The sequence below is a fragment of the Phacochoerus africanus genome, chromosome 9, assembly GCF_016906955.1.
Source record: "Phacochoerus africanus isolate WHEZ1 chromosome 9, ROS_Pafr_v1, whole genome shotgun sequence".
Taxonomy (NCBI): Eukaryota; Metazoa; Chordata; class Mammalia; order Artiodactyla; family Suidae; genus Phacochoerus; species Phacochoerus africanus.
In genome coordinates this window covers 29,946,318-29,973,550 of record NC_062552.1, presented here as the reverse complement: position 1 = coordinate 29,973,550, position 27,233 = coordinate 29,946,318, and the positions used below count along the sequence as shown (strand labels likewise).

Sequence of the window (27,233 nt, the reverse complement as noted above, 5' to 3'; positions counted from 1 at the left end):
GAGGAGTCTGGGGCGAGGAGCGAGGGGAGCGACGGACGTGGGGTGAGACACCTGGGGCGAGGGCCTGGCAGCCACAATGGCCGCCCGACCCGGCCCGGCCCGGCCCGGCTCGGGGGCGCTCCCCGGCCCGACCCGGCCCGGCTCGGCTCGGGGGCGCTCCCCGCCCGTGGGCGCGGCGTGGGTTCCGAGGCCAGCAGTCTGCGGTGGGGCGAGCGCGCCCTTCCTCGTCGAGACGGGGATGCGGAGGGTCGGCCGGGCCTCTCGAGACCTTCCCTAGTTTGTGCCTTTTGGAAAAATCTCTTGCAAGTGTGTGGCTGTGTCGGTCAGCGTGTCTTGGCTTCTCTTTATAGATAATAGAATCTGTCCCTCCAGCTGGGCCTGAGGCGTCCAAGTCCACCCCGGAGGAAAATGAAGATGACATTCAGTTTGTCAGTGTAAGTAGCCACGACGGTCGGGTTTTCCCAGTCAGCACGCTGACCCCTGATGTGATTAACCCTCACCTGTCGGTGCATCGTTCACAAGGCACGTGTGACTGTCTGATGGGGACTGGACACCTTGGGGCATGGCGCAGGATTAGGGAATATGCCCACAGAGTCTCTGAGCAGCCACCAGAAAGACTGTGGCCTGCAGTTTCTCTTGTACCCTGAGTCACGCTTCTCCTCCTTCCCTTGGAACCATTTGATACTTAAGGTGTGCCAGGTTCTGGTTTCCTAAGGCTGTGTTTAGAAACGGGACAAGAGCAGCTTCTAAAAGGTGCCACACAGGTTAGGGAGAAGGACCCCTGGTGATGGTGAAGGAAGTGGGAAACAAGAAAGGCTGCAGGAACTGGGACTCGGAGCCTGGGTGTCTCCTTAGTGCACAGGCAGATAGCTTGAAGACCCCCCAGGCTCTGAGATCATCCTGCTACAGCACAGAGCAGCAGGTGATGCTCACAATGCAAGGCCTGCATCAGCAGGAGCACAGGGTCCCTGTCTGTGTGTTTACTCCCTTCAGCAGCAGCACAGTACCTTTCAAGCATTAGCAAGTGGACACCTATAGATTCCTGGACCCCAGTCCAGATCTGTGGAATCAATTTGGAGAGGGGAGGGCCTAGGAATCTTCCTGTAGGCACAGAGGCAGGGGTCTATGACTCTCTGAACACACTTTGTAAAGATTGGTTCCAAAAACAGAAGGGGGTGCTAGGGTAGATTTTGGGATAATTTCCACCCCGAACTGTTTTACAAAGCCTCTGCTTAAACTAGTGTCTTAGTTTGCTAAAGCAGTTTTCTACTGTAAACTGCTTGTTTTGAATGAACTGTAGTTAGTTGAGGTTTGCTGTTAAAGGTGTATAATCTTTCTTTAATATACTGTCTGAGGTGCACCTGTGTTTGCTGGTTTTGGACGGTTTTGAAAAACTGATTATTAGACAATGTCCTCTATGTACCACAAAGTCAGGCCAGTGTGATGATCCATTGTTGTGTTTTTGTGGGTTTGTTTGGGAGTCCTTCACAAAATCACTTCTTGGCTTTGTTCATCTTTACCTCTACATTTGGTGCTCTGTCCTTTTTATTTTAAACTTTAAGGCTTGGGGGATGAGGGTAGAAAAATGTATCCTGCCCCTTCCTTCACTGTGAACTGAAGTGTGTTAGGCCCTTCAGGACAAATATTCAGGTTCCCCTTGAATATTGGTATATTTGTGAATGGAGAATATTTACCTTGATATTTTGGGGAAATTCAAGTAAGAGTGACATTTTTTTAGGAACTGTGGAATTTACTTTGATAATCACAGATGGAATACACAAAAATAGGATTTAAAAAATATATTTTTGGTACCCTGTGAAATGAAGAACTGTAGTTTGTGAGTACCTAATATAAGCTTGCATTAGACTGAACTTCAAGAATTCTCTTTTAGTTTAACTCTATTTTAGGAGCTCCTGCTGTGGCACAGTGGCGTAAGAATCTGACTGCAGTGGCTCTGGTCGCTGTGGAGGCATGGGGTTCAATCCCTGGCCTGGTGAAGTAGGTTAAAGGATTTAGCATTGTGGCATCTGTGTCCACATGCTGCCGCTGTGGCCATAAAATTTTTTTTTTTTAATAGAAATAAGATTTTTTTGGCTGCCCCACGGCATTTGGAGTTCCCGGGCCAGGGTTCAGATCTGAGCCACAGTTGCAGCCTATGCTGCAGATGCGGCAGTGCCAGATCCTTAACCCATTGTGCCAGGCCAAGGATTGAAACTCCTGTGGCTTCAGAGACACTGCTCATACCTTTGCGCCACAGTGGGAACTCCAAAAATAAGTAGTATTTTAAATGTAGAGAATCTGTTCTGTCTTTACACGAGAATAAAAAATATACAATGTATTTGTATCCATTTTGATGCAGCTTATTTTTAACTGTTTTTGAATATCGGTTTAAAGGTTTGATACTTCAAGTGGAGTAGTGAATTACATGCAATTATAATATTAGAAGAAACCTATTAAATACATTCATTCTACCTTTTTAGTGATAACACTTCAATGACAATTAATGATACCTTAATTCTGTTTTAAAATACATTAGAGATGGAATCTTCTACTTCTCTGTAAGCCAATCTTGACTCCTTCAAGTAATGCTTGTCCGATAAAGTTAACAGATAGTTCTTTGCTTAAGATTTCTTCAGGTAGAAAAAGAACACTGTGATGTTACTACTTGGATTTCTTAGTTTGTTCTTAGTTTAATTTTCCCATTTTTAATCTGCATGGTGGCACAGCAGTCTTTTCGTGGTTTGGAAAATATAGAGCTTGAAACTAAACATAGCATGCTGAAGAAAAGGAAGGATATAGATGTGGAGTTTCAAAACTGAGCTGTTTCATTTAAATTTTATTGAAATACACGTACAGAGGACTGCACAATTCATAAGTGTACCATTTGATTTTTGTAAAGCCAGCGTGCTTGTGAAAACAGTGCCTAAACAGGAGACAAAAGTTACCATAAAAACTTTTCATTTAGGGAGTTCCTGTCATGGCGCAGTGGTTAACGAATCTGACTAGGAACCATGAGGTTACAGGTTTGATCCCTGGCCTTGCTCAGCGGGTTAAGGATCCGGCGTTGTCGAGAGCTGTGGTGTAGGTCACAGATGCGGCTCAGATCCCGAGTTGCTGTGGCTGTGGCGTAGGCCAGTGGCTACAGCTCTGATTTGACCCCTAGCCTGGGAACCTCCACATGCCGTGGGAGTGGCCCCAGAAAAGGCAAAAAGACAAAAAAACAAAGACAAAATAAAAACAACAATAAAACTTTTCATTTAGGTCTTCTGCTTTAATTTTTTGTTTAATTTAATAATATTCCTTATTTAGCCACCATTTTTCATATATATTGTCTACATTCTTTGAAATTGCAGATATGTTAATTTACTTCCAGGAAAGTGTTTAAGAGCTAATGACATGATTATTCACAGTGCTGCTCTAGATACAGAGGTATAAAAAGTGCCGAGGCAGCCTGTCATCATCTGGATAAAAGCCCATGAGGTTTACGCTTCAGCCAAGATTGTTGGTATAGTGTGGAAATTTGTGAAGGAAATCAAGGTATAATTTCATAAATTGCTTCAGGAGCCCAAAGGTCAAATGATAATACTTCAACTGCACAAGGGGGTCTTGGTCAAATACTGAGGCTGTCTTCTGGCTGGGTGTCTTGGGGCTGTAATTAGCTCAGTAGTAAAAACAATGTTAGAGCTCACAATATGTAAATTCATGAATTAAGTGCCTCGGAGCTACAAAGATTAATTGGAAGTACATCCTACTCATTTCAGCGTGAAAGATGAGATAGGGATGAGAACATTGTAAATAGTTCTAGTAGAAAGTTATTTTATAAAAAATACACGGTGCTATTAAAAAAAGACATAAGGCTTTCAGTTTATTACTTTTCTATAGGTAGCATTTTGTGTTTAAAAGGGTATTTTGAGATGAAATAAGGAAAGTCATAAAAATGAAAGAGAGAATTATGCTTAGTTATGAAGGATAAGTTGTTTTTTTTTTTTTTTTTTAAGTAGGAGAGAGAAGGATGGGCCAGATACTCTAGATTTTGAATTGTGAACTAAATTTGAACTTACAGCAGGCATTTGGGAATCATTTGAAATTTTTGAATTGGTCGGAGTTCCTGTTATGGCACAGTGGAAACGAATCTGACTTGTATCCATGAGGATGTGGGTTCAGTCCCTAGCCTCGCTCAGTGGGTTAAGGATCTGGTGTTCCTGTGAGCTGTGGTATAGATCGAAGACATGGCTTGAATCTGGTGTTGCTGTGGCTGTGGTGTAGGCTGGCAGCTGCAGCTCCGATTTGATGCCGAGCCTGGAAACTTTCATATGCCTTAGATGCGGCCCTAAAAGAAGCAAAAGAAAGAAAGAAGGAAATTTTTGAATTGGGCAGGACTGTAGAAGTAAACCATATCCCTAACTTCTCTATGTGGAAAAAGCCTATGAATTATCTAAGGTTTTAATTAGATTTTTGCGTCTGTGCTCAAATCCATAGTCTTTGTTTTATTTATTTATTTATCTTTTGTCTTTTTGCCATTTCTTGGGCCGATCCCATGGCATATGGAGGTTCCCCGGCTAGGGGCCAAATCGGAGCTGTAGCTGCTGGCCTATGCCAGAGCCACAGCAATGCGGGATCTCAGCTGTGTCTGCAACCTACACCACAGCTCACGGCAATGCTGGATCCTTGACCCACTGAGCAAAGCCAGGGATCGAACCCGAAACCTCATGGTTCCTAGTCAGATTCGTTAACCACTGAGCCACAACAGGAACTCCCATAGTTTTTGTTTTAAATGGTAAATTGCTTTTTTGTAGACTAAGTATATTGGCATCACTTTCCAGTTAATGGGTAATTGGTATTTTAGTTTTGTATTGTGAATTAGTTTTCTGATAACAAGAACGAAAGCATATATATGTATTCTTGCCACACCTGTGGCATATGGAAGTTCCCAGGCCAGGGATCAAATCCAAGCCATAGCTACAACTTGAGCCACAGCTGCAGCAACTCCAGATCCTTAGCCCACTGCACCATGCCAGGGATCATACCAGTGCTGTTGCAGAGACTGCAGGATCCTTAACGTGTCCCACCACAGCAGGAACTCTGTCATTAAAAATATTTTTTAGGAGTTCCCCTCGTGGCGCAGTGGTTAATGAATCCTACTAGGAACCACGAGGTTGCGGGTTCGAATCCCTGGCCTTGCTCAGTGGGTTAAGGGATCCAGCATTGCCGTGAGCTGTGGTGTGGGTTGCAGACGTGACTCGGATCCCGCGTTGCTGTGGCTCTGGCGTAGGCAGGTGGCTACAGCTCTGATTAGACCCCTAGCCTGGGAACCTCCATATGCCGTGGAAGTGGCCCTAGAAATTGCAAAAAAAAAAAAAATTTTTTTTAAACTTCCCAGTACTAAGGGGATGAAATGGTGGTTGATGGATGGAGCAAATTTAAATAAAATATGTTATAATTGGAGGACCATGTGCATTTGTACTTTTTAAGATAAGCAGTCATTATAAACATAAAAAATTACCTTCTCTTGATATTGGTATTATAAACATTACTTTCTGGGGATAATTAACATACTTTTTGGTCAGTGTTATGAATTATTCAGAGATGGAGACAATAGCAGATAGTCATTTTTCTCATATTAAAGGAAGAGAAAATATCTCAGGAACTTAGGAAATAAACATTGATTTAAAAATAGTGTGTATACTTTGAACTGCTTCAGAATAACAGTGATCACACAGCCAATTATGTAGATTATGGAAACAGGTATACCTCAGTTTTGTCATTTGTTAAATGGCCTAATAGTAAAGTAATTGTGGGGATTAAGTGAAATGACGTACGTGAAAAGTTGAGCACAGTGCCTGTACAGGGCTCATGACAAATGTTGCAGATTAGGGTAAAATAAATGGAGTACCTAGGTGTTCTGATTCCTTAAGTTTATTACATGGAAATTTGTTCATTTATGAAAATTAGCTGAAGCATAGAGTTTATTTCCTTTGGGACACTTGTTTGTGTTGTTTTTCCACTCAGCCTCCGCCGTTTTGGGTCTCAAACACATGCTGTCTTCTACCATTCTATCACGTGAATGAAAAAATAGTCTTAACTGACTCCCGCTTTTTCTTATTTATGGATTTCCTATCCTGTTTCTTTTTTATCTGCTCTAATTAACGTGAATCGTAAATTGACATTTTTCAGTAGTTCAGAAATGGCTGCCCATCAGTGTGAAGGTTGACCCCAACAGGAAATTTCTGGTAGTCTTCTCTTGTCTGTTCCCTTTCTTGCCCTTTCTCCTATTTCTGCAGCTTATCTCTTCCTCTATCCTAAAATTAGGATATTTAATCTGGTTTGTGACCATTTTCCTTACTGTTTTTTCCTGCCCATTCTGTTTTTGCTTTGTGCCCTGTTAATCTCCTTTATCTTCCTTTTCTCCTCTGCCTTTTATCCCTTCATGGATGCTCTGGCCCACCCTCTGTATTTCTAGAAACTTGGGGTCTTTCTTGGTGTGCTACATGAGCAGGGATGTAATAGGAATTCCTAGTGTACATTTCTTGAAGAGCACAAGCTGTTATATTTTTATCTCCTCTACTGCCGCCTTAGGTTGAATGTATGATGTTGACAATCTTAGTACAGGTGGTAGGTTTTAGAGTAGGTGATGCATCTTTTGACCATACATTGGGGAATGTCTGTCCCTCTTATACTCTTTTCACAATTTCCGTTTTTACAGCTTGGGGAGAAATCCTAAGTACTGTATTACTTGATCCCTGCCCAGAAGTTTTGCTTTCTGGTTTTATCTGCCTGCAGGGAAAGCAATTTCCTGCTTAGAGAGACGTTGTGGCCTAGGGAGAGGAGAAACGGGGCACTCTTTGAGACTGGATAGCTCTTCTCAGGAAGAGGATCTTTCGTTAGATCTCACTTTCTGTCTCCTGACCCTGAGGTCTCTTTTGTTAGTTTTTCCCACTGCATATGTCACTCTGGTTTACCAACTGCCATCTTTTCTCATCCTAAGAGATCTTTCCCCCAGCCACATTCTTCCCTTGTGTTACTTTCTCTTGTTCTGAACATATTAGAATTTTGTAAAGAATAATCTTTACTCTTGGCCTTTATTGGCTTATTTTCTTCTTAATTTTTTAGACCCTGACTTTTTTTGCTCACTATTTTCTTGAACATTGCTCTTTCAAAGGCATTTTAATTTATTTTTTTTTTTTGCCAAGCCAGGGATCAAATCTGAACCACAGCAGTGACCACGTCAGGTCCTTAACCTACTAAACCACCAGGGAACTCTGTCTCAAAGGCATTTTAAAACCTTGTTGCTAGAGGTCCCTGTTAGCCTAGCAGTTAAGTACTCAATATTGTCACTGCTGTGGTTTGGATTTGATCCCTGGCTTGATAAACTTCTGTATGCCATGAGTGTGGCCAAAAAAAAGTCTTGTTGCTAAATTCAGTGGCTTTTTTTGGTGCTCAGTGGTTTTGGCCACATTTAGCATTGACACCTTTGTTGAGGTTTTTCTCTGTCTTTAGCTTCTTTGAAATTCTGTATCACTGATTCTTCTCAGATATATGATTACCTGCTTATCTCTTCCTGTATCCTAAAATTCCATAATTTTCTCAAGAGCTTCCTTGGATCTTTTTCTCCTCTTTGCTTTCTTCTTTGGCAACAAAATAGTTTCGGTTTTGTTCTGGAGTTGATAGTTTCATAGGGGAGCAGTTTCCAGTCTCCATTTCTACTCATGTTCTTGTGTCCACAGGCCTGCGTTTCCAGCTGTTGGCCAGCTGCCTCTGTGTAGCACTTGGGCATCTGTCCAAAAGGTTGCCAGCTTTCTGTCTCTGTGTTCCAGACTTAGGCTAATTCCAAAGTGATACTATTCCAAACTTATCTTCCTTGTAGTTGCTGAAGCTTGAAATCTTAGGGACCATGATCACTTGGACTCCTTGTTGTTGGGTTTTCTGGTTTTTTTTTTTTTTTTTTTGCGTGTGTGTGGTTTTGGTTTTTTTTTGGCTGCACTCGTGGCATGCAGAAGTTCCTATGCTAGGGTTCGAACCCTCGCCACAGCTGTAATCAGAGCCACAGCAGTGACAATGCTGAATCCTTAACCTGCTGAGCCACCAGGGAAGTCCAGGGTTTTGTGTGTGTTTTTTTTTAATAGCCCCAGCCATTTTTTGTTTTTTATTTTCATTATACCTGTGTATTGTTGACTTCAAAAAAAAAAAGCACAACCTAAAAGTTGAAAGTTAAGGATTTTTTTTTTTTTTTTTTTGTCTTCTTAGGGCCATGCCTGCAGCATATGGAGGTTCCCAAGCTCGGGGCTGAATTGGAGCTGTAGCTACTGACCTATACCACATCTCATGGCAATGCTGGATCCTTAACCCACTTATCAAGGCCAGGGATCGAACCCGAGTTCTCATGGTTGGTAGTTTGGTTTGTTATCCACTGAGCCACTGGAGCTCCAAAAGTTAATTTTTATTTGAGGCAAAATGAGGACTTAAGCCCAGGAGGCAGCATCTCAGGTAACCCTGAGAAAACTGCTCCAGGGAGGTGAGGTGGGAGCTAGGATATGTAGGAGTTTTGCAACAAAGGGCAGGAAGTAGGAACAAAGATTACTGTTAATAACAGAATGCTAGATACCTCAAGGAATTTAGGGCTTTTCTGTGTATGGGAAGATGCAGTGGTCTGGGCTCACTGAAATCGTTCCTTTGATATTTGTCTTGGCTGTCTGGGGCCAAAATCCTGTGTTTTCGCAGCCTGAGTTTTCTCAGGGCTCACCCCTGGAAGTGGCTGCGGTTTGAGGGCTGCCCAATAGATCACAGGTATTCTTTGTTTCCTTCCTGAGTTCCCTCAGGGCTCAGCTTTGGAGATGACTACAGTTGCTGGTGACTGGAACATCCATTGTTTACTGATCCGGCAGGCAGATTTTATTTCTCAGAATTCTCTTGTATATGCAGCATGACATCACTGGTTTTTTTTTGGTTTGTTTGTTTTCTCCCCACTGCCACTATGTTAGTTTTGTGTTATTATGTGCTTGGACTGATTCATTATCCAGCTTTTCCTGCTCTCCATACTCCTCTAGGTGACTAGTCTTAAAGTAAGCTCTCATGATATTTTTCCTATCTTAGTATTTACTGATTCCCTTTTGCCTGTAGAGTAAAATCTAGGCTTTTAAGTTTAGCATTCCGGGCCTGGTCTGTGGTGGAGTCAGTGTGGATGGAAAGAAAGGATGAAGGAGATTTGATATGCGACTCTAGGTGTGGGAGGTACAGCCCACTCACTAGTCAGAGAGCTCCATGTTTTGAGCTTGGATTTCTAAGAGACTGCTGACACCACCCCATCTGAAATGCACTGGCTTCTAGTAGCTGTGTCCTTGTAGCGCTTCTCCTATATTAGTAATCCTCTCCCCCAGAAACCGACAGGTCTCAGTACCCTCCCTGGGCTTAGGTTCTTCTAGGTCTTGTCATCATTTCTTGGTTCTGCATTTGTTCTGGTTATTTTCTACCACCCATAAGGCTTCCTCTGCAGAGGAGTTCTTGCAGTTCCCAATATCAAAAAGGGATTGATTTAAGTGCTGGTGTAGTTGGGATAACTCCAGATGCTTGTTAATTTGTTCATTCCATCCTAGGAGGGACCTTTACGACCTGTTCTGGAATACATTGATCTGGTCAGCAGTGATGATGAAGAGCCTAGCACCTCTCATCTTGAGGTAAGTACTTTACATTTGATTTGCATTTCTTCACTTCCAGCATCTAAGAGGCCCTCTGTAGAGAGAGCGATCATCTCAGCAATGGCTGTGTTCAGGTGCTGTTGTGCTTTACAGAATGGCCCTTTTCCGTTAAAGGGGCAGTAAGAAGTAGTCCAAGGGGTCCTTTGCCCAGAAGATCCCCTACTTCCAGCTTTGATCCTCTGCTTTCCTTGAGGATGAGAAAGGATTATGTGCCTTGGAGATGATATCTGATAAAAGGGAAATGGAATAAAAACTGCAAGCTTTTTGGCTCCCTTCTCCTTTCCCGTCTCTCCTCATGTGCCCTGTAGAACCGGATCCTTTTCTTCCAGAACCACGTGGCTACAGAAAATTTGTTTTATCTTAGAAGAAAAGATAGGTAAAGATTCTTCAGGAAATGGGATGCGGGGAAGGGTTCCAGGTTATTCAGACATCATTCCTTTTAAGCTCTTCTGCCTCCCTCATATTTGGAGTTTTCTCTCTTAACCTGTGATTTATTGGTTGTAGATTTGACCTTAAACGAAGACTTCCCTGACTCTGAGAAACCAAACTAGCTGAGCCCTTTGTAGCAATCTTGTCTTTGATTTGTCTTAGCCCAAATTTCTACTAATAGATTGTTTTTGTGATGGATTAGGAAACGCCCAGCTATGTGTTGAGGGTGGCCAGAAGAAGTCTTGCTCCGTGATGTAAGGGATTAAGACTTGGACTTATAGTTAGAATACCTAGGTTTTAGTCTCAGCTTTACTCCTTGTTAACTCTCTGAATTTGGGTAAACTAAGTAGCCCTTTAATCTTAGTTTCCTTATCACACAAGAATAATGCGGTGATACCTACCTCACAGGGTTGTTGTGAGGATAAAATAAGGTAACAAATATATACATAAGCTCCTTGAAAACTGTAAACCGTTAAGTAGAGCCATGCAGTTGAAAGTTTTGTTACTCATGGAGAGTGGATGAGAGAATTTTTAAAGGGACTTAAAATGTGACTCTGCAAGGGGGAACTTTTAGAAAAGTTTTTTCTTCTCAGTGGACCTTTGTCCAAGTCTTTCTCCCGTTATTAACTTCTACTTGTTGACTTACAGATGTTGAAGGGGATTTTTAAAAATTGTTGCCAGTAGTCTTGCTACCTCTTCTAGCATGGGAACGAGCAGCCGGCTAGGATGGCATCGTGAACTGGGCTTGTTTTTGCTCTCTTTTTTCATAGACAGTGCCAGTTTAATGCCAGTAGTTGGCTTGGGCCTTTGGGGTGGTGAAGGTTGTGGATTTGACTTCTTTGATCCCCTTGCTGACTTGTAATGGATCGCATCTTTCACTGTTAATGATGATAGTTTAAAAATTGAGTTCTACTTACTGGACATGCATCTCTGCACTTGAAAGTTACTATATTAAAAGCCTATTTTTTTTCTCCCTTGGTTTCCTTGTTCATGTGGATAACTCAGAGCACACCTGTGTCTAAGGCGCCATCCTCTGAGAGTCATCGCCCAGGGATGTGCTCTGGCTGCAGTGTCCCTCTTCCCATTGGAGACAGCAGCGCCTCCTCTGGGGACTGCACCAGCAGTCCACAAAAGATAGCTTCCCAACCTTCTTCTGTTGAGAGCCCATTGGAGAACCAGACACATGATCCCAGTAATTCAGATACTAAGATCTCTGAGACAGAGACATCACAAAATAACCAGATTCTGCCTTCGCCTCCACTTCTGGTTCCCCGAGAATCTTTGGCCTCTTCGGAGGTCAAGGAGGACTTACCTGTAGAGTCTTCAGCTCCCCAGCACGGGCAGGATGCCATCCTCTATCTCCAGTCACAAGTGGCCGAGATGTCCCGAGTGATCCGTGACCTGCAGTCCAGGAGCTGTTTCAGATTCCATCACTCTAGGCCAAGTGAGAGCTCCTCAGCTCCCTGGGACGTCTCTGCCTCCAGGGAAGAACACGTGTCCACAGCTGAAGAGGAGGCCGAGTGCAGATCCCCATCAGCCGATGACAGAGGGCAGCCAGCAGACCCCAGTCAGTCTAGTTTCACAGGTCTCCTGAAGAGAATGGAACAAAGAGGTGTGATAAAGAGAGTGACATTGCAGGCCGAAGCAGAACCCTGTGATGGGAAACCTGACTGTGTGACCTCTAAAAAGCGTTTGGTTCCTCCACTGCATCCTCTTCTGAAAATTGCCACCACGGAGGTTTTTAAAGACCCTGCTGATTGTCATCCTTCTTCCTTCATGGGACACAGGGTGTATCCTGTGGCCAAGGACACCTCTCCCTTCCAGCCAAATCCACCAGCTGGGGGCCCCATTGTTGAAGCGTTGGAGCACAGCAAGAGAGGGAGCACCACCTCGCCTCTGGACTCTACCTCCAAAGAAATGGAGGTCATGGGTTGTAGGTTCTACCACGCTGCCTCCATCGCAGCCCGAGCTGCTAGCTACATGGCCTATATGACTCAGTATCAGCGTAAACTCTGGGAAGACATGGAGGATCTGGTCCATGACCCAGAGTTTGATCGCGGGAAAGCAAGGTGTATAATATCTGATGGTATGGATGCCGGCCTTTGGCAGCTTTGCACCACGAGGGACATCATGGACTCTGTAGTCAGAGTTATGGCAATGGCAATAGACTACAGAAGGCAGGCTTGGCTTCGACTCACATCTCTCACTAAGAAGACCCAGGAGAAGATCTCACACTTGCCCTTTGATGGTACCTCCCTCTTTGGACAAGATGCGAATGCTGTTGTTGCAGAAGAAAACAGTATAAAAGAAAACGAGTATAAAGACCACAGCAAATACTACAGTCAGCACCGCTACTTTTATGGGCATGATCAGAAAGCCCATTATCACAGTAGAGGCCACTCCAGAGGGGATTGGTACAAACCTCGAAACCACCCCTACAGATATAGGAAGAAGGGAGATTCTCCAGAGCGCCACAGTTACAAGAACTGATAACCCTTCATGGTCTGCAGTGTGGCTGTCCGAGAGCCAGCTGTTTCTCCTGCCCTTCCCACTCACAGGACCTACAGGCCAGAAGTCACCTCAGAGACTGAACGCATATCTGGAGTTATCACAGCTGGCATTTGAATTGTAGACTTTTGGAATGAGGTAATTAATAAAGAGACTCATGCTTCGTTGGCCGGGTGAGCAGTAGAGACTTTTAGGTAGGGCTGGACAAAGGCTTACCCATTACTTCTAGTCCAAAAGAAGTCTAGAGGAGGGTGCTCAGAAATCTGAGTTCTCTTGTGATGAAGGAAAAATACAAAGATTTCTTTCTTCCTCAGGAAAATCTTAGTGGTAACCTGAGGATAGCAGATTTGGGGTTTGGAAATAATCTACCATTAGGTCTCTAACACCAGAGGCAAATCCTTCCTTTTTAGGTCATCAGTGCTTCCTTGTTTAGGCTTCAATTTGTCAAATCCTCACAAAACGACAAATCTGCTGTAATCTCTCTATGTCAGGATGATCAACTCACCAGGGGTTCACACTGCTCTCCAGCTCTGGGAGGCTTCAGGATCAGACTTGAAGCCATACAACAAGAACTGTAATTCAGACCAAACTTTGCCAATCCAGTTTGCACCCAGTAGGATGGCTGGATGTTACAGGTGTGTTGTGGACACAGCCAGAAGAAGACTGTCCTGCCTGTGACATCGCTGTAGAAATTGCTGCAGTAATGCCCTGTCGTCAGCAGGACAGATGACGGCTCTACTGTCACTACCCGGAGCTGCAAGCTACGGGTGAGAGTTCTCTGCAGTTGGCACTGCCAGGCTCTCATCCGCTGACAGGCTGTGAGACCCAGTCCTGGTGCTCTCCCGGGATCGTCTGGGCCCTTCACCAAGATGACCTTCTTGACTCCCTTCTGCACTTTTTTGAGCTGATAATTTATCACACTCCAGATACAACAAAGATAATACAGGCTATTGCCCTGGAAATAAAGGATGTTACATCATCCAGGCATGCATATCTGAGCTCTTGAAAGAGCAAGAACCAAACATGCCTGACAGCCTGGTCCTCTAATGGTAATAAAGAGGGATGCCATCAATCTAGACGTTCCTGAGAAATCCTTGTGATTTAACATGAAACTGGAGGTGGTAAAGAGAACGCCCTACACATTCACTTTCTGGATATCCATCAACAATTTCTTGAGAATCTGAAGTGAAGACTGCAGTGACCCGTTCTTGATTTATTGGTCCCTTAATCTAGTCAGACTCCTGCTGTGAGAGATGACTCACCTTTTTGTTCCCAGTTCTTCCCATTACTCTTTCTCCTCCAGACTGGCACTGGCAGCAGATAGCTCAGTTACATGTCCCACAGCATCTTTAGTCTCCAGGCAATGGCTATATGGCGTCCCAGCCCTGAGACCTTGGTCTTTGCAGCCTGACTTCAGAGATGGAGAAAATGCTAAATTGGAGGGGTCTGCATACGTCATCTAGTATTATTTGCTTTGCCAAATAGAAAAAGTTTTATTGACAGGCTTACAGTTTTGTAATTTCCTGGTTTGTCAAACATCTGCATTTCTTTTTCATCAGCTTGAGAACAGTATTTTGGGTCTCCTGTTAGTGGACTGACACACTGTTTTGGGGTTTGTGTGGTTTCTATTTCCTGCAGGAACAGTGGTGATCAGCGCTTTCTCTGGTGCCCCACTTTTTCATAGCTTATTGGAAGTGCATTCCCTCTCCTCCTCATAACCGTAGTCAGCACCCTTTGTGTCGACTTTTCTTCGTCTCCCTATTTGTGCTGTAGAGTTTGAAGATGCATATATCCCTATTTGAAGTTTTTTTATTTTGTCAGATAATTTCAGGGTACTGTATTGACTCTGTTTGTCCTATTTGTAGATAAGCTTAATCTTCAGTCTTGGTAGAGTCTCCTCTTGGCAGATTTGGTCAAGTCATGTCTAGAGTTAAGATTTAACCTTGAGTTTTTCTATATTTTTTACAAAGTTTTGCTTCTGCTTTTTTAGGTCCATGCCAGTGCTCTAGAAACTGTCTTTTGAATTGAACCATAGAGCATTGATAACTAACTGAAAAGAAGCAAGGGCCTAAGAACTCACAGATTTTATAGCTGATGCTGGCCACTGCACCAGTTCACGGTCTCTGCCCCTGGATGTGACGCTGTACTTCATTCTGTGAAAGGATCAGCCACCAGGGACCTTGCTGGGGAGGGAGGCCTTGCTGCCTTTCTGTATGGCTGCCCTTAGTTCCCAGTAGTGAAGGCTGCTTTAGACAGCTCCCACTTTGCCATTTCTCCCCTTTCCTGCCCTGAATTAGATGCTGGTCACAAACTTGATGATTTTTGAGATTATTTTCCAGAAATCAAACCAAAATAAATGGTACTTGAAGACCTGATTGTCTGAAACTGCTTTGGCATTTCCACTTAACATGCTTCTCCTTTTAATTTTTAAAAAAATTTTTAAATTGTGGTTAAAAAAGACATAACCTAAAGTCTACCATCATAACCATTTTTAAGTGTATAGTTGAGTCATGTTGACTATTCCCACTGTTGTGCACTTCCTCCTCTCCTAAATGTTTATGACAGCACTGCTGTTTTTTTGCCTTTGTATTATGTTGCTCAGTTGTAAAGATAACTAATTAAAAAGATAAGTATTGTTGCTGTACCACTCTCTAACTGATGTGCCCAAGCACCTCCAGAGACTTTTTCCTAAAAATAAGAAGGTATTGAGGAATCATGGAGTTGGTAGTCAGGTGGCTACTAGCTTCTGAAGGGTTTGGTGGTTTTGTAGGCTGGGGCAGAACACTGTAGAGTGGGAATGGGTTTAGCTGTAGATGGGTCTCTTGACTATAGAAGAAACAATATCCTTAACCTGTTTTTGTTATTTTAAAGTCTTTGTCTGGCATACATGAATGATGATGGTGTCATAAGCTAAAATAGTGACTTGGTCTGGGGAAACAGCCCTGCAGTAGTGTATGGAACTCATTCTTAGTCAGGGAACAGGTGTTCACCTCCCGTCTGCCCTGTGCAGAGCCTTTGGCAAGATTCTCCCCCTTGCGTTTGAATACCTCTAGGCTTTCTAGGAGGCCTTGGAACCATCACAGGTTGATTTGGTATTCTCAAAAGGGATGCATCTAATGATCCTTTTTCTTCAAAGTGTTATTGTTTGACTACACATAAAATGTATGTGGAGACAATATGGTTTCTTATAGTTACTGTGTGTACATAGAAATACTGTTTCCATTAATTGTTCTATCAAGTGCCTTTTTAAATTTCACGCTGTTGTTAAAAACAACATTTAAATGTCTTGCATATGTTGCTGGTGATGTTTATGTGAATTCTGTACATTGATTTTTAATCTCATAGCAGTTTATTCATCATCTATACAATTGCACTATCTAAAAGTACTTCTTTTGAGTGTTAGTTTTCTTTTCAGCACTGTTGATCCATTTCAGAAGGTTGTATAGTATGACTATTTAAATAACTTCACAGTAGTTATTAGTGATTGGCTCAGTTTTCTGGGCATTGTGGCAGCTTTGTTTTCTATCTGTAGGTTCTAGGTTTCTGATTGAATCATTTGTCTCCTATCTAATCTCATTTTTTGCCATGGTAACACACATATTTGATAAGTAGATGTGTTTACATGGTGAGAAGAAACAAAGACATTAGGATAAAGTGGTACATTTGCTGACACTTTATCTTTTTTCTTTTTTTAGACTTTGTGACAGCTTCCTCATCAGTGTACTTACATTTAGACTTATATATTATTATTATTATTGTTATTATTGTTATTGTGTGGCTGTTTATCAGTATAATTCCACTTATTTATATAGCCCTCGAAATGATACTTCGAGGGGATCATTAACTCAGGCTTCTTGGGTACTGTTTTAGTATATTACATTGGTGTTTTACTAATAATTTACTGAATGGTACCTAAGTGACCTGACTGATAATGTCCTTAAGGGCCTGCCTGCTACATCCAAGATAACCTCTCAGGTACTGTAAACAAGGAGGCTGGAACAGACACAAGCCAGAATCCCTTCTAGCTGTAAAATTTGATACAGAGTTAAAAGCCCCACCCAGTCTTCTTGAGGACATGATTAATTGACTGGGATTCTGGTAAAGGTTAGAAATTCTGTGTTAGATCTTCATAGAGATAGCTTAAAGATTGCAATAACAAAACTTTTCTTGTTTAAATGTGAGGCATGTTTTGCCTAGACTTGTACTGTTTAAGTTGCCTTGTTTCTATAAAGGTACCCTTCCTTCCTTAGTGTTAGGGGCCCGTCCAGTCATTGATTGTGGTATCTGTGTGCATCTCCTGCATGTCATTCAGTTGGCTGGAACCATTCTGTATAGTTCTTCATTAGTGTTTCCACCAATCATGTCTTCGTTTTTCACTTAAGAAAACATGCAGGTGGAAGTTATCTGTAAACTGATGATGACCACTGTATTGAATGCAAACCTTTTTGTTATTTTTCCAGATATTATAAGTTTTTTATGCCATTAATATATATTATGGAATTCTCTTTCCTGGAGGAATGATGAGCATAATATTGTTTTATTAAATATTTTTTTCTTGAATTGATTAGTGGGATGATATTTTTGTACTACTCTGTTTTTTCACTTGCTTGACTTTGTAGGAATGAAAACCTTTTTTTATAGTAGTGTTTGGTACCACTGAGATATCTCATCACTGGAAATTATGTTTGCTTATGGTGGGCTATATCTGGAAGTGATCACAGTCCAGCCATGTCCTTTTGATGTTAAACATGTCAGTTATTTCATTCTTTGTATTGATCTTTTCTTCCCCTTTATGTAACACCTCTTTCTAAAAGGGTGTCTGGTCTTCCTTAATCTCCTTGTCAATTATACTTTTCATTACCAGTGTATCCTAGCCAGGATTTTGATGTGGCTTTGTAGTTGTATGTTTAAATACAATGCCTTCAGCATTTTCTAGTTTTTGCTTAAAAATGTCCCCCCCCCCCCTTTTTTTTTTTTTTTTTTATGTGGGCAGTTCAGTCTCATTATCAGTTTGGCTATTGAACTTTCACCAGTTTTTAATGCCTTCTTATTCTGTGGTAGTAGTATTTTCTCATTTCTGTATAGTCCTTATACAAATATATTATTACATGTAGTTTGTGGTTAGTTGTATCTTTTCATTCTCATAAAAATTTTAAGCTCATCACCATGAGTTTATAGTACAGCCCTGACATATGCCGTATCTTAATCGGTTTTCTCTAGGTGATTAAGGCTTTATTGGTTTTGTTGAGGTAACTGTCTATTTCAGATGGTCCATTGGATTTTCTGATGCCTTGTCAATTGCAACAAGAGTTCTCAGGTTGTCTGTAGTTTCTTTTAGGACTTCGGAGATCTCTCAAGTTGTATTGAGTTTTCTGATATTCCCCAGTAGTATGTTCCTTGGTAGTGAAAATAAATGCTTTATATCTGGCGGTATTAAAAAAATTGTTCTTTGACCTTAAATGCTTCAAGTCTTAGGAGTTCTGTTAGTCATCCCTTTGTAAGACTAAACTCACAGGCTATTTTTCCTATGAGCTATCCTGTGCTGTTTCCTTTCATTACCCACTTATAAGAGCAGCTCTGTCACAGCATTCAGTTTTAAGGGCTACAGTTAGACCTCTTGTTAACTCCCGCTTTTATCTGTGATGGCCTTGGCTCACAAGGTAGTGATGTGCTAAAATAATTTTCATGTTCGTGGTCCCTTTATCTGTACTGCTTTTGTTTAATGAGGTGACAGAGATGTAGATGATGGGAGAAAACATTTTCCAGGTTACTAAGCACAGCTTTAGATTCAGTTCCATGTTTTAAGACTTATTTAATTACATTAAGCTGCTTGCTTCCAGTTGTGCAGCCCACTCCTTTCTGTCTTGGATAGAATATAGTTTATTTGTAATCGGTCTCATTTAGAAGCTTAGCACAGAGTTGGATGCGTGTTGGTCTTTGTTTAATGGCTTATAACCACTTTTACTTTTTTTTGTTTTTGTTTTGGTCTTTTTGCCTTTTCTAGAGCCGTTCCCACGGCATATGGAGGTTCCCAGGCTAGGGGTCTAACCGGAGCTGTAGCCGCCGGCCTACGCCAGAGCCATAGCAATGTGGGATCCAAGCCATGTCTGCAGCCTACACCACAGCTCGTGGCAACGCTAGATCCTCAACCCACTGAGCGAGGCCAGGGAACGAACCGGCAACCTCATGGTTCCTAGTCAGATTCGTTAACCACTGAGCCACAACGGGAACTCTTGCTTTTACTTTTGACAAGAATGTATTTTGACAGATCTTGGAAGCTCCTTGATAGAATTGGCTTTAATTGTTGTCTTCCTACTAGAAGGAGTGGAGGAAAGAACCTTCCTTAGAGCTTCTAGGTACTAGGCTTTGTGCTAGTTGGAGGGTACTCTTGAGGCAGAAATTCGCCCTTACTTTGCTGATGAGGAAATGGAACTTATGTCCGGCAACTTGCTCAAATGGTGGAACCAGCTTTGAATATACACTCTTCTCCTCCAAGTCTCAGTTCAGCATTGTACTTAGCTGCCTTTGTTTGTTTTTCAAGGTGCCACTCAAATCTTAACCTCTCTGAGAAGTTGATTTGACAAATACTACCCTTTTTCTTCCCTGGATTTTGTGTTTATGGCTCTACTCTAATCTCTTATTACTTGATGTCTTGTAGTAACTAATTCCTGGTTATTTCACTTGCCTGATCAGGAACCCTAACCCTAAAGTTTTGCTGTGCTGGACTAAGGTGATCCTTGATGTGTTGTCGTTGGCTTCGGTTTCATGTATTGCTTATTTGTATCCCATTCATTTTCAGTACTGATCATTTTCATCCTTTTTTAATTTGTTGTACCTTTATTATAATACCCATTTCATTTCAGATGTGTGCTTAATTTTTTTTTTTTTCTTTTAAACTGGTGTCTTAAGGATATTGGCTTAATGGAAGGAAGGTGGAATTTGAATTCCAGAGACCTTGATGTGAGTATTAACTCTGAGACTCAGTTTCCTACTCTCAAGTGAGGCTATGCCCAGAAGTACTTTGGAAACTTCAGTGCCCAGTATGGATTACTTTCTTTAGTAGTTATGCTGTTTCTGCCCACATTTGTAGATTTCTTATAACTGTGGGATGGTATTGGATATAAATACAGATATACTTGAAGATGTATTTAATAGTACGTAGTAGTTCATTTCATGTTAGCACATCATGTTCCCTATTTACAATTTTTTTTAAAGCTGAGCCATTGATCTACATATAATACAGGCCCGATAAAGGATTAAGTCATTGAAAGATGTATTTAAAGTGAAATAGTCTCTTAAGTGCAAGCTAAGAATGCTTATAATAATAAGGAAAAAATAAGATGTAGAATGAAGAGCTAGAATGTGTTGGTATAAGTATACAATTTTTGATGGATGGTATTTGGTCATTTTGTGTCTCTGTTGGAAACAATCTTTATTTGTAAAACATCCTTTTCATACCTGCTGTGTGCAGGCAGGCTCTGAGGAAGGTCTGAGGATACTGGGAGTTAGGAAGAGATGAATGTTCTCTTAAGGGAAAGAACTACTGGTCATGGAATTGTCCTGTTTGGAGGGATGCCTGGGGTGAGGCATCTAGAGGGGTCAGAGAGGCTTTCCTCACCAGGTGGCTGCAACTGGAGAGGAGCTCATCTGACCAGTGAAGCCGCAGGATCCAGGCATTCAGGCAAGGGAATCCGCATGCAGGTGTGAGGAACATCATGTTTCTGGTTTCAGAAGTGGAAGGAATAGCCTTTATGGTCACAATTGAAGGAGGTTAGGTTGAAGAAAGGATAAATTACCCCTGAAAATGTAATGGTTTCTACCTGCTGAGTGCACTAAGCTTGTAGAGCCGTTACTAGTGAGGTTGTAGAAGTAGTCTTTCTGGAAGTTGGTTTGTCTATCCTGGACACCTAGGTTCCTTTTCTTCCTTGAGCTGAGCTGAAGGTTAGGCTCTGGATTAGGCTCCTCTCAATGCAGGGATGGCTCCAGCAATGGATAGGAGCTAGGGCCCTGGTGCCCATGAGCAGAATGCTGCTACTCATGGGCAGGGACACCTGGGCCAGGGGTCCTCAGTGTGCCCAGATGTCGTGCCTTCCTTGTGTGTGGCCTGCAGATAACTTGAGGGTGGACTTGGGCAGAAGGAGGGGCTTTCTTTAAGCTGTTGCTTCATTGGAGTTTGCAGATGTGGCGTTGAAGCAGGGCCTGTGAGCCCTGTGTCAGTGGCATCTCCAGCAGCACCTGGAACACATGTTGTCAGCTTGCTTTTTGTGTTTTCTCTGCTTGGAGTATCTTTCCTTGCTCTGGTTGCCACATTCACCTCTTCTCTCTTCACAATTCATCCTTTTTCTTCCTGTGCTAGAGGTAGAGCAGTGGCACTTAGGGCTAAAGCATTGTAATTCCTCTTTGCTTTGTCACAGTTTCATATTAGGAGATCATTAAAAGTTTCCCTAAGCTCCAAGGTTGCTTTTTGGAGGGGGTTGGGGGGGTTTGTATCAAAGGAGAATCAAAGTTATTCTTCCTAGGAGGGGATTTTTACTAGTATAGATATTGGCAATTTACCCAAAAGACAACGTTGGAAGAGTCTTCTTTAACAGGTTTGGTGGTATTAGCCTTCTTAGCTGAGTAGTACTTTACAGAATGGGGTATAACTATATGTATGTTTTAAAATTTGTTCGTATAAAGCGTATGTTCTATGTACTTTGTATTTGTAAACAATAACCAGTTTGGGGGTGGGAAGGAGTTTGCTTTGTACAAAGAGTTGTTTTCTGGTTTCAAAGTTTTGCTGCTGGAGATGATAAATAAATATTGTACTGCTTTGCTGTGTTTCTCTCTTCTACTCTATTTGTATTTGAATATAAAATTCCTCAGAAAAATTGTTGTTTTTCAAAATGTTCTTTGGGGTATGGTTTCAGTTATAAGTGGGATACAAGGGGATTCTGGTAAACAGAACTTATTCTGCAGACCTAACTGCAGACTACAGCTTTGGGATGAGCAGTAATAAGCAGGCTTTGAAATTTGAGTTTGTGTGAAGGAAGGCAGTTGTTTCAGGAATCGCATTCAGACAGGTGTATTAGATGAATATGGTGATAATTTTCAAAGTTAATTCATTCCGCTTTTGCAGTTGGTTGCATCTTTGAGTTTTCTTTGAACTTGGAACCCCTTACCCAGGAGATGCAGATGTCGGAGGGGATCTTCCAGTGCTGCCCCTGTGACGGATCAATGCTAGCCTACATGCAGGGAGGTATCAGTACAGTAACCCTGCCTGAGGCTGTTCTGTCTGTGTCCCCTCCTCTACATTCCTGTCCCCCTCATGCCCACCCCAGTTTCATCTTATTACTGGCTTTTTCAGTAGCCATAAAAATACCTTTGGTGAGTCAGATGGGGAGCTGGGTTGTTGTGACCTCCTGTCTGATTAATGACTGACTTTATAGAGGGCTTTCTTCTAGCTTTTATCCCCTCCTATGTGGTAAAAGGAGAATTCAGTGACTCTAGGCATATTTCTATCAAAGTAATTGTGTAGAAAATGCCAAAGTTGATAGCTTTGTTACTTAAGAACCTAACCTTAATCCTAAAAAAGAAAAAAGAAAAAAAAAACTCTCTAGACAGAAACGACTACTTTTATCATTTTGATTTATAGCCTTCTAGATTTACTTAAATATTTTTATCATAAAATGGGTTCATTTTCACTTAATAAATATAAATTATAGGAGGGAAAAAAAGTTGAAATGTATACAGATTATAGCTTCATTAGTAATGAGATTTTGTGCCATGTCATTAATTATTTAATGATTTTGTTTGCATTTATTTTACAGTTCACATAGCAGTTCAGTTTCATAGCAGTGTTAGAAATTGTAATAGTTTCCAGGAAATCTTTGTTAGCTCATTAAACTTGATTAGTATATGAATGTGTTAAGTGCTTTGGTAAAAATTTTGCCTAAGTAGTAGAGTTCTCATTGGACATTATTCCTGATGATCTTTTATGATCAGGATTGTGAGGTTATGGTCAGAACTGGCTTCAGGTTCAACTGAACTGATTTGGAGTTTGAAGTGGTTATTGGTCTGTAGCAAAGGGATTAAAAAATCAGGACAGTGCAAATGGTTTTTCACAAGGTAAAGTTTGTTCAGTAATGAGACTGCTAAGGGAAATTTTGAAATGACAAGACACAATGCTGACCATTGCTGTTAGTTCCTTTTTAAAAATGCCTTTGGCAAAATAAGGGAATCCTGTATCAGGCTTTCCTTCCCATCTCCTATCCCAATTATGGAGACCCACTGAACTCTACTATTCCAGATTAGCTATCATAAGAAAGCCCTCTTCCTTTCCTGCCCAAGTTTAATATTTCCAGACGTGGAGTTTTTGCTGTAACTCTACCAAGCTCCAGAACAAAAGAATTCTTGCCTACTTTTCCCTCTTTTGTGCTTGATTCTCATGGATGTGTGCAGTCCAGTTTAATCTGACTGCATTTCTAGGGACACAGTCCACATTTGCTTTAACATGTTTTACCTCAGGTTTCAAGTAAGAATGTGGAGTACACTGGAAAATAAAAGAATTTCCTAGTGTCCAGGGCTGAGCCAGACAGGGTTGCAGGGGGAGGCTGTATTCACCTGGCTTCCGCTTCTGGAATACTTCTCCTGTTCCCAGTGGGACCCTCATCTTGTAACCTCCCAGCTCCTCATCATCCACAGAGTTTTCATTTTAGTCTTTTTTTTTTTGCATAGGAACTGAACTAGAATCTGCTTTTTAACCTTTTCTGACTAAACAGTTTTCTCCCTAATTTTGTTAGGACCCTGCACAACTTCCCCATTGGGAGGAGGGTGGGTATGGAAGGAAGACATGCAGAGAGAGTGGTTTAAAATACTGGTAGCTAGAGACTCTCCCCTCCCTGGTATATTTCCTAGGACTTGACTGTGCTACTTCCCCAAAATAACTGAGTGATATGTTTTATTGCTGGTTATCTGCTCTCATTGTGGACTCTTTACTGTTACTCTTTAGTAGTATTTCATATGGAAATTAACCCAGGATGATGACAGAAAGTGCTTCATGAAGCACAGCTTCGGATGCTATGGCTGTTAACATTCTAAGTAAATTTAAAGCTTATCGCTGTTATCACTGAAAGCCAATTCCATTTCTAGCTTAAGGCTGAAAAGCCTGAAAGCCTCACCTTGCCTAAATGCTTATTTAGACTATAAGCTTTGGGAGAGATTCAGCCTCAGAAGAGCCCTGGAATTTTGTGATTTCACCTTAAATTACAGTTCAACACGGTGGCTCTAACAGAATGGTGGGAGTTCATTCCCAAATCTGACTATTGGCCCCTTTCTGCCCATGTTCCTGATGGCACTGTAGCTTTGGTTCTGCAGTTGGATCATTAATAAGGTGGCCTCCAGTAAGTTTTCCCTCTTGCATTCCATTTGTTGAAAATTTATTTCGGAACATACTGACTTTGAACTATCTTGTAAACTTCTGTGCAAAATAAGACCTGTGGCCTAATGGGTAAAATCTGTAACATGCATTTTAATATCAGTGATCCCTCTGTTTCTCCATTGCGGATATGTTCTCCCAGAAGCACAGAAGAATGAGACTTAGAGGCCAGCCCAGATTGGATCTCTAACAATGGAAATCCGAAGCACTTAGCTTTCTGGAGAGAGTGAGTGCTTATAGACAACCTGTCACTCGTGCCTGACTTTAACCAGGAACCTTGATCCCAAAACACATGTTTGTGATGCGCAAATATCACATGCTTAATTTTTTTCTCCTTTAAGAGGAAACAGTCTTGTTTAAAGTACTTCCATTTTGTCACTTTTAAATGGCAAAGATTTCAAAGTTGAAGTTCTCCCTTTCTCTAGGTACCATTTCCTTTCATCTACTCCCAACAGATTGTCTCCCAGTGCTGCTTATCTGCTTTGAATATAGGTAGCCAGAGTTTGTCTTTTTTCTCCTTAGAGGAAAACAGAAACTTTCCACCTTAGTGGAGAAGGAGGCGAAACACAATTCTAGATGTCTTTTGTTTTCAGCACTGTTAGGTCTGTTAGGTCTTTTGAGCCCTTCAAAGTCATGAAAGTTAATGAACAGATCAGCAGAATTACTTGGAATTAACATAAATAATCCTGTTATCAATATGACCATATTGTTAAATATAACCATATAGTTAAATAAAAGATAATAGGCTACTGAAGATAAATATAAGAAAAATATCTTGAACCTCTGTTCCAGTGCTCCAGAGACACCACCAATCTTGTTGTGCCACAGCAGGAACTCCTAAATAGCTTTTTATGGCTGTCGTTTATTTGTTTGTCTTTTTAGGGCCATACCTGCAGCATATGAGGGTTCCCAGGTTATGGGTTGAATTGGATCTGCAGCTGCTGGCCTATACTACACCAGAGCAACACCAGATCCAAATCGTGTCTACAACCTACACCACAGCTCACAGCAATGCTGGATCCTTAACCCACTGAGCAAGGCCAGGGATTGAACCTGTGTCCTCATGGATACTGTTTGGTTCATTACTGCTGAGCCACAAACTCATGGGAACTCCATGCTATTATTTTTAATAAGATTCATTGTCCTGAGACTTGCAAAAGAACATTTTGAAGTTAGTAGAATGCATCGTACTACCTGGTACAGTGGTCAGAAAATGAATTTGGGACTATTTCCACCCATAGTGACCCAAGAACATTCTCTACTGCAACGATGTAGCCTCGTGCCAAAAATACCAATTAGGCCTTCATATATATATATATATATATATATATATATATATATATATATATATATATATATGCTCATTTCAGTGGGATATGTTGTGTACTTTTAAATCATGCCTGTGGTTTGATTTGGTTGAGGCCATTCTGTCCTACTTTAGATAAAATTTGGGTTGTACAAATATGACTGGTTTGCTTAAAGAGTGATGTTTTAGTTAGTAATACAGTCTTTCTAGTCAAAAAACATTTTTTTTTACCTTTTTTTTTGTCTTTTTAGGGCCACACCTGTGGCATATGGAGGTTCCCAGGCTAGGAGTCCATTCAGAACTGTAGCTTCCGGCCACAGCAACGCGGGATCCAAGTGGTGTCTGCCGCTTATACCACAGCTCATGGCAATGCCGGATCCTCAGCCCACTTAGCAAGGCCAGGAATCGAACCTGTGTCCTCATGGATGCTAGTCAGATTTGTTTCCGCTGAGCTGTGATGGGAACTCCAAATATTTTTAATAGAGTTTATTTTTGAGAAAAGCTTTAGGCTCACAGCAAAATGGAGAAGAGATTTCCTATAACCACCCCCCAACCCCAACATAGACACGTGTAGCTTCCTCATTATCAGCTTCCCCACCATAGCAGTAAATTTGTTCTAATCAGTAAGCCTCCGTGGGCACATCACCACCCAGGGTCCATAGATTATGTTAGGACTCATTCATGGCGTTAATACATTCTGTGGGTTTGGACAAATGTGATGTGGTATCTACCTTTTTAGTATCATACAGGATAGATTTCCTGCCTTAAAAATCCTTTGTACTCTGCCCATTCATTCCACCCCCTCACCCCGGCAACCACTGATCTTTTACTGTCATCCTAATTTTGCCTTTTCCAGTATGCCATCTAATTGGAATCATACAGTATGTAGCCTTTTCAGATTGGCTTCTTTCATTTAGTTCAGTGTACTTAGGTATTCTTCCATGTCTTTTCATGGCTTGGTAGCTCATTTGTTTTTCACGCTGAATAATATTCCATCATCTGGATACACACAGTTTATTTATCTATCTATCTGCTAAAGGTACATGGTTGCTTCCAAGTTTTGGCAGTTATGAATAAAGTGGCTATAAAGATCTCATTACACAGGCTCTTTTACCCCTAATTACTGTTTGTTTTATTTGCATGTTGTTTTTTTTAGGAAGATCATGTCATCTGCAAAGAAAGGGGTTTTATTTCTTTATTTTTATTTTATTTTCCCACTGTACAGCAAGGGGATCAAGTTATCCTTACATGTATACATTTTTTTCCCCCACCCTTTGTTCTGTTGCAACATGAGTATCTAGACATAGTTCTCAATGCTACTCAGCAGGATCTCCTTGTAAATCTGTTCTAAGTTGTGTCTGATAACCCCAAGCTCCCGATCCCTCCCATTCCCTCCCTCTCCCGTCGGGCAGCCGCAATTCTCTTCTCCAAGTCCATGATTTTCTTTTCTGAGGGGATGTTCATTTGTGCTGGATATTAGATTCCAGTTATAAGTGATATCATATGGTATTTGTCTTTGTCTTTCTGGCTCATTTCACTCAGTATGAGTTTCTCTAGTTCCATCCATGTTGCTGCAAATGGCATTATGTCATTCTTTTTTTATAGCTGAGTAGTATTCCATTGTGTATATATACCCCATCTTCCGAATCCAGTCAACTGTCGATGGACATTTGGGTTGTTTCCGTGTCCTGGCTATTGTGAAGAGTGCTGCAATGAACATGCGGATGCGTTTGTCTCTTTTAAGTAGAGTTTTGTCTGGATATATACCCAAGAGTGGGATTGCGGGGTCATGTGGAAGTTCTATGTGTAGATTTCCAAGGTATCTCCAAACTGTTCTCCATAGTGGCTGTACCAGTTGACATTCCCACCAACAGTGCAGGAG

At 41.6% G+C, this 27,233-nt stretch overlaps 1 protein-coding gene across 1 annotated transcript in view; it reads left to right on the top strand.

Moving 5' to 3' along the window:
• The window catches only part of ZNF451 (zinc finger protein 451), an 82,974-nt gene that overhangs the window by 296 nt on the left and 55,445 nt on the right, over positions 1 to 27,233 (top strand). The window contains 2 exon segments of the mRNA XM_047794401.1: positions 351 to 434; positions 9,591 to 9,671. Coding sequence (XP_047650357.1) covers positions 351 to 434; positions 9,591 to 9,671 — 165 coding nt within the window.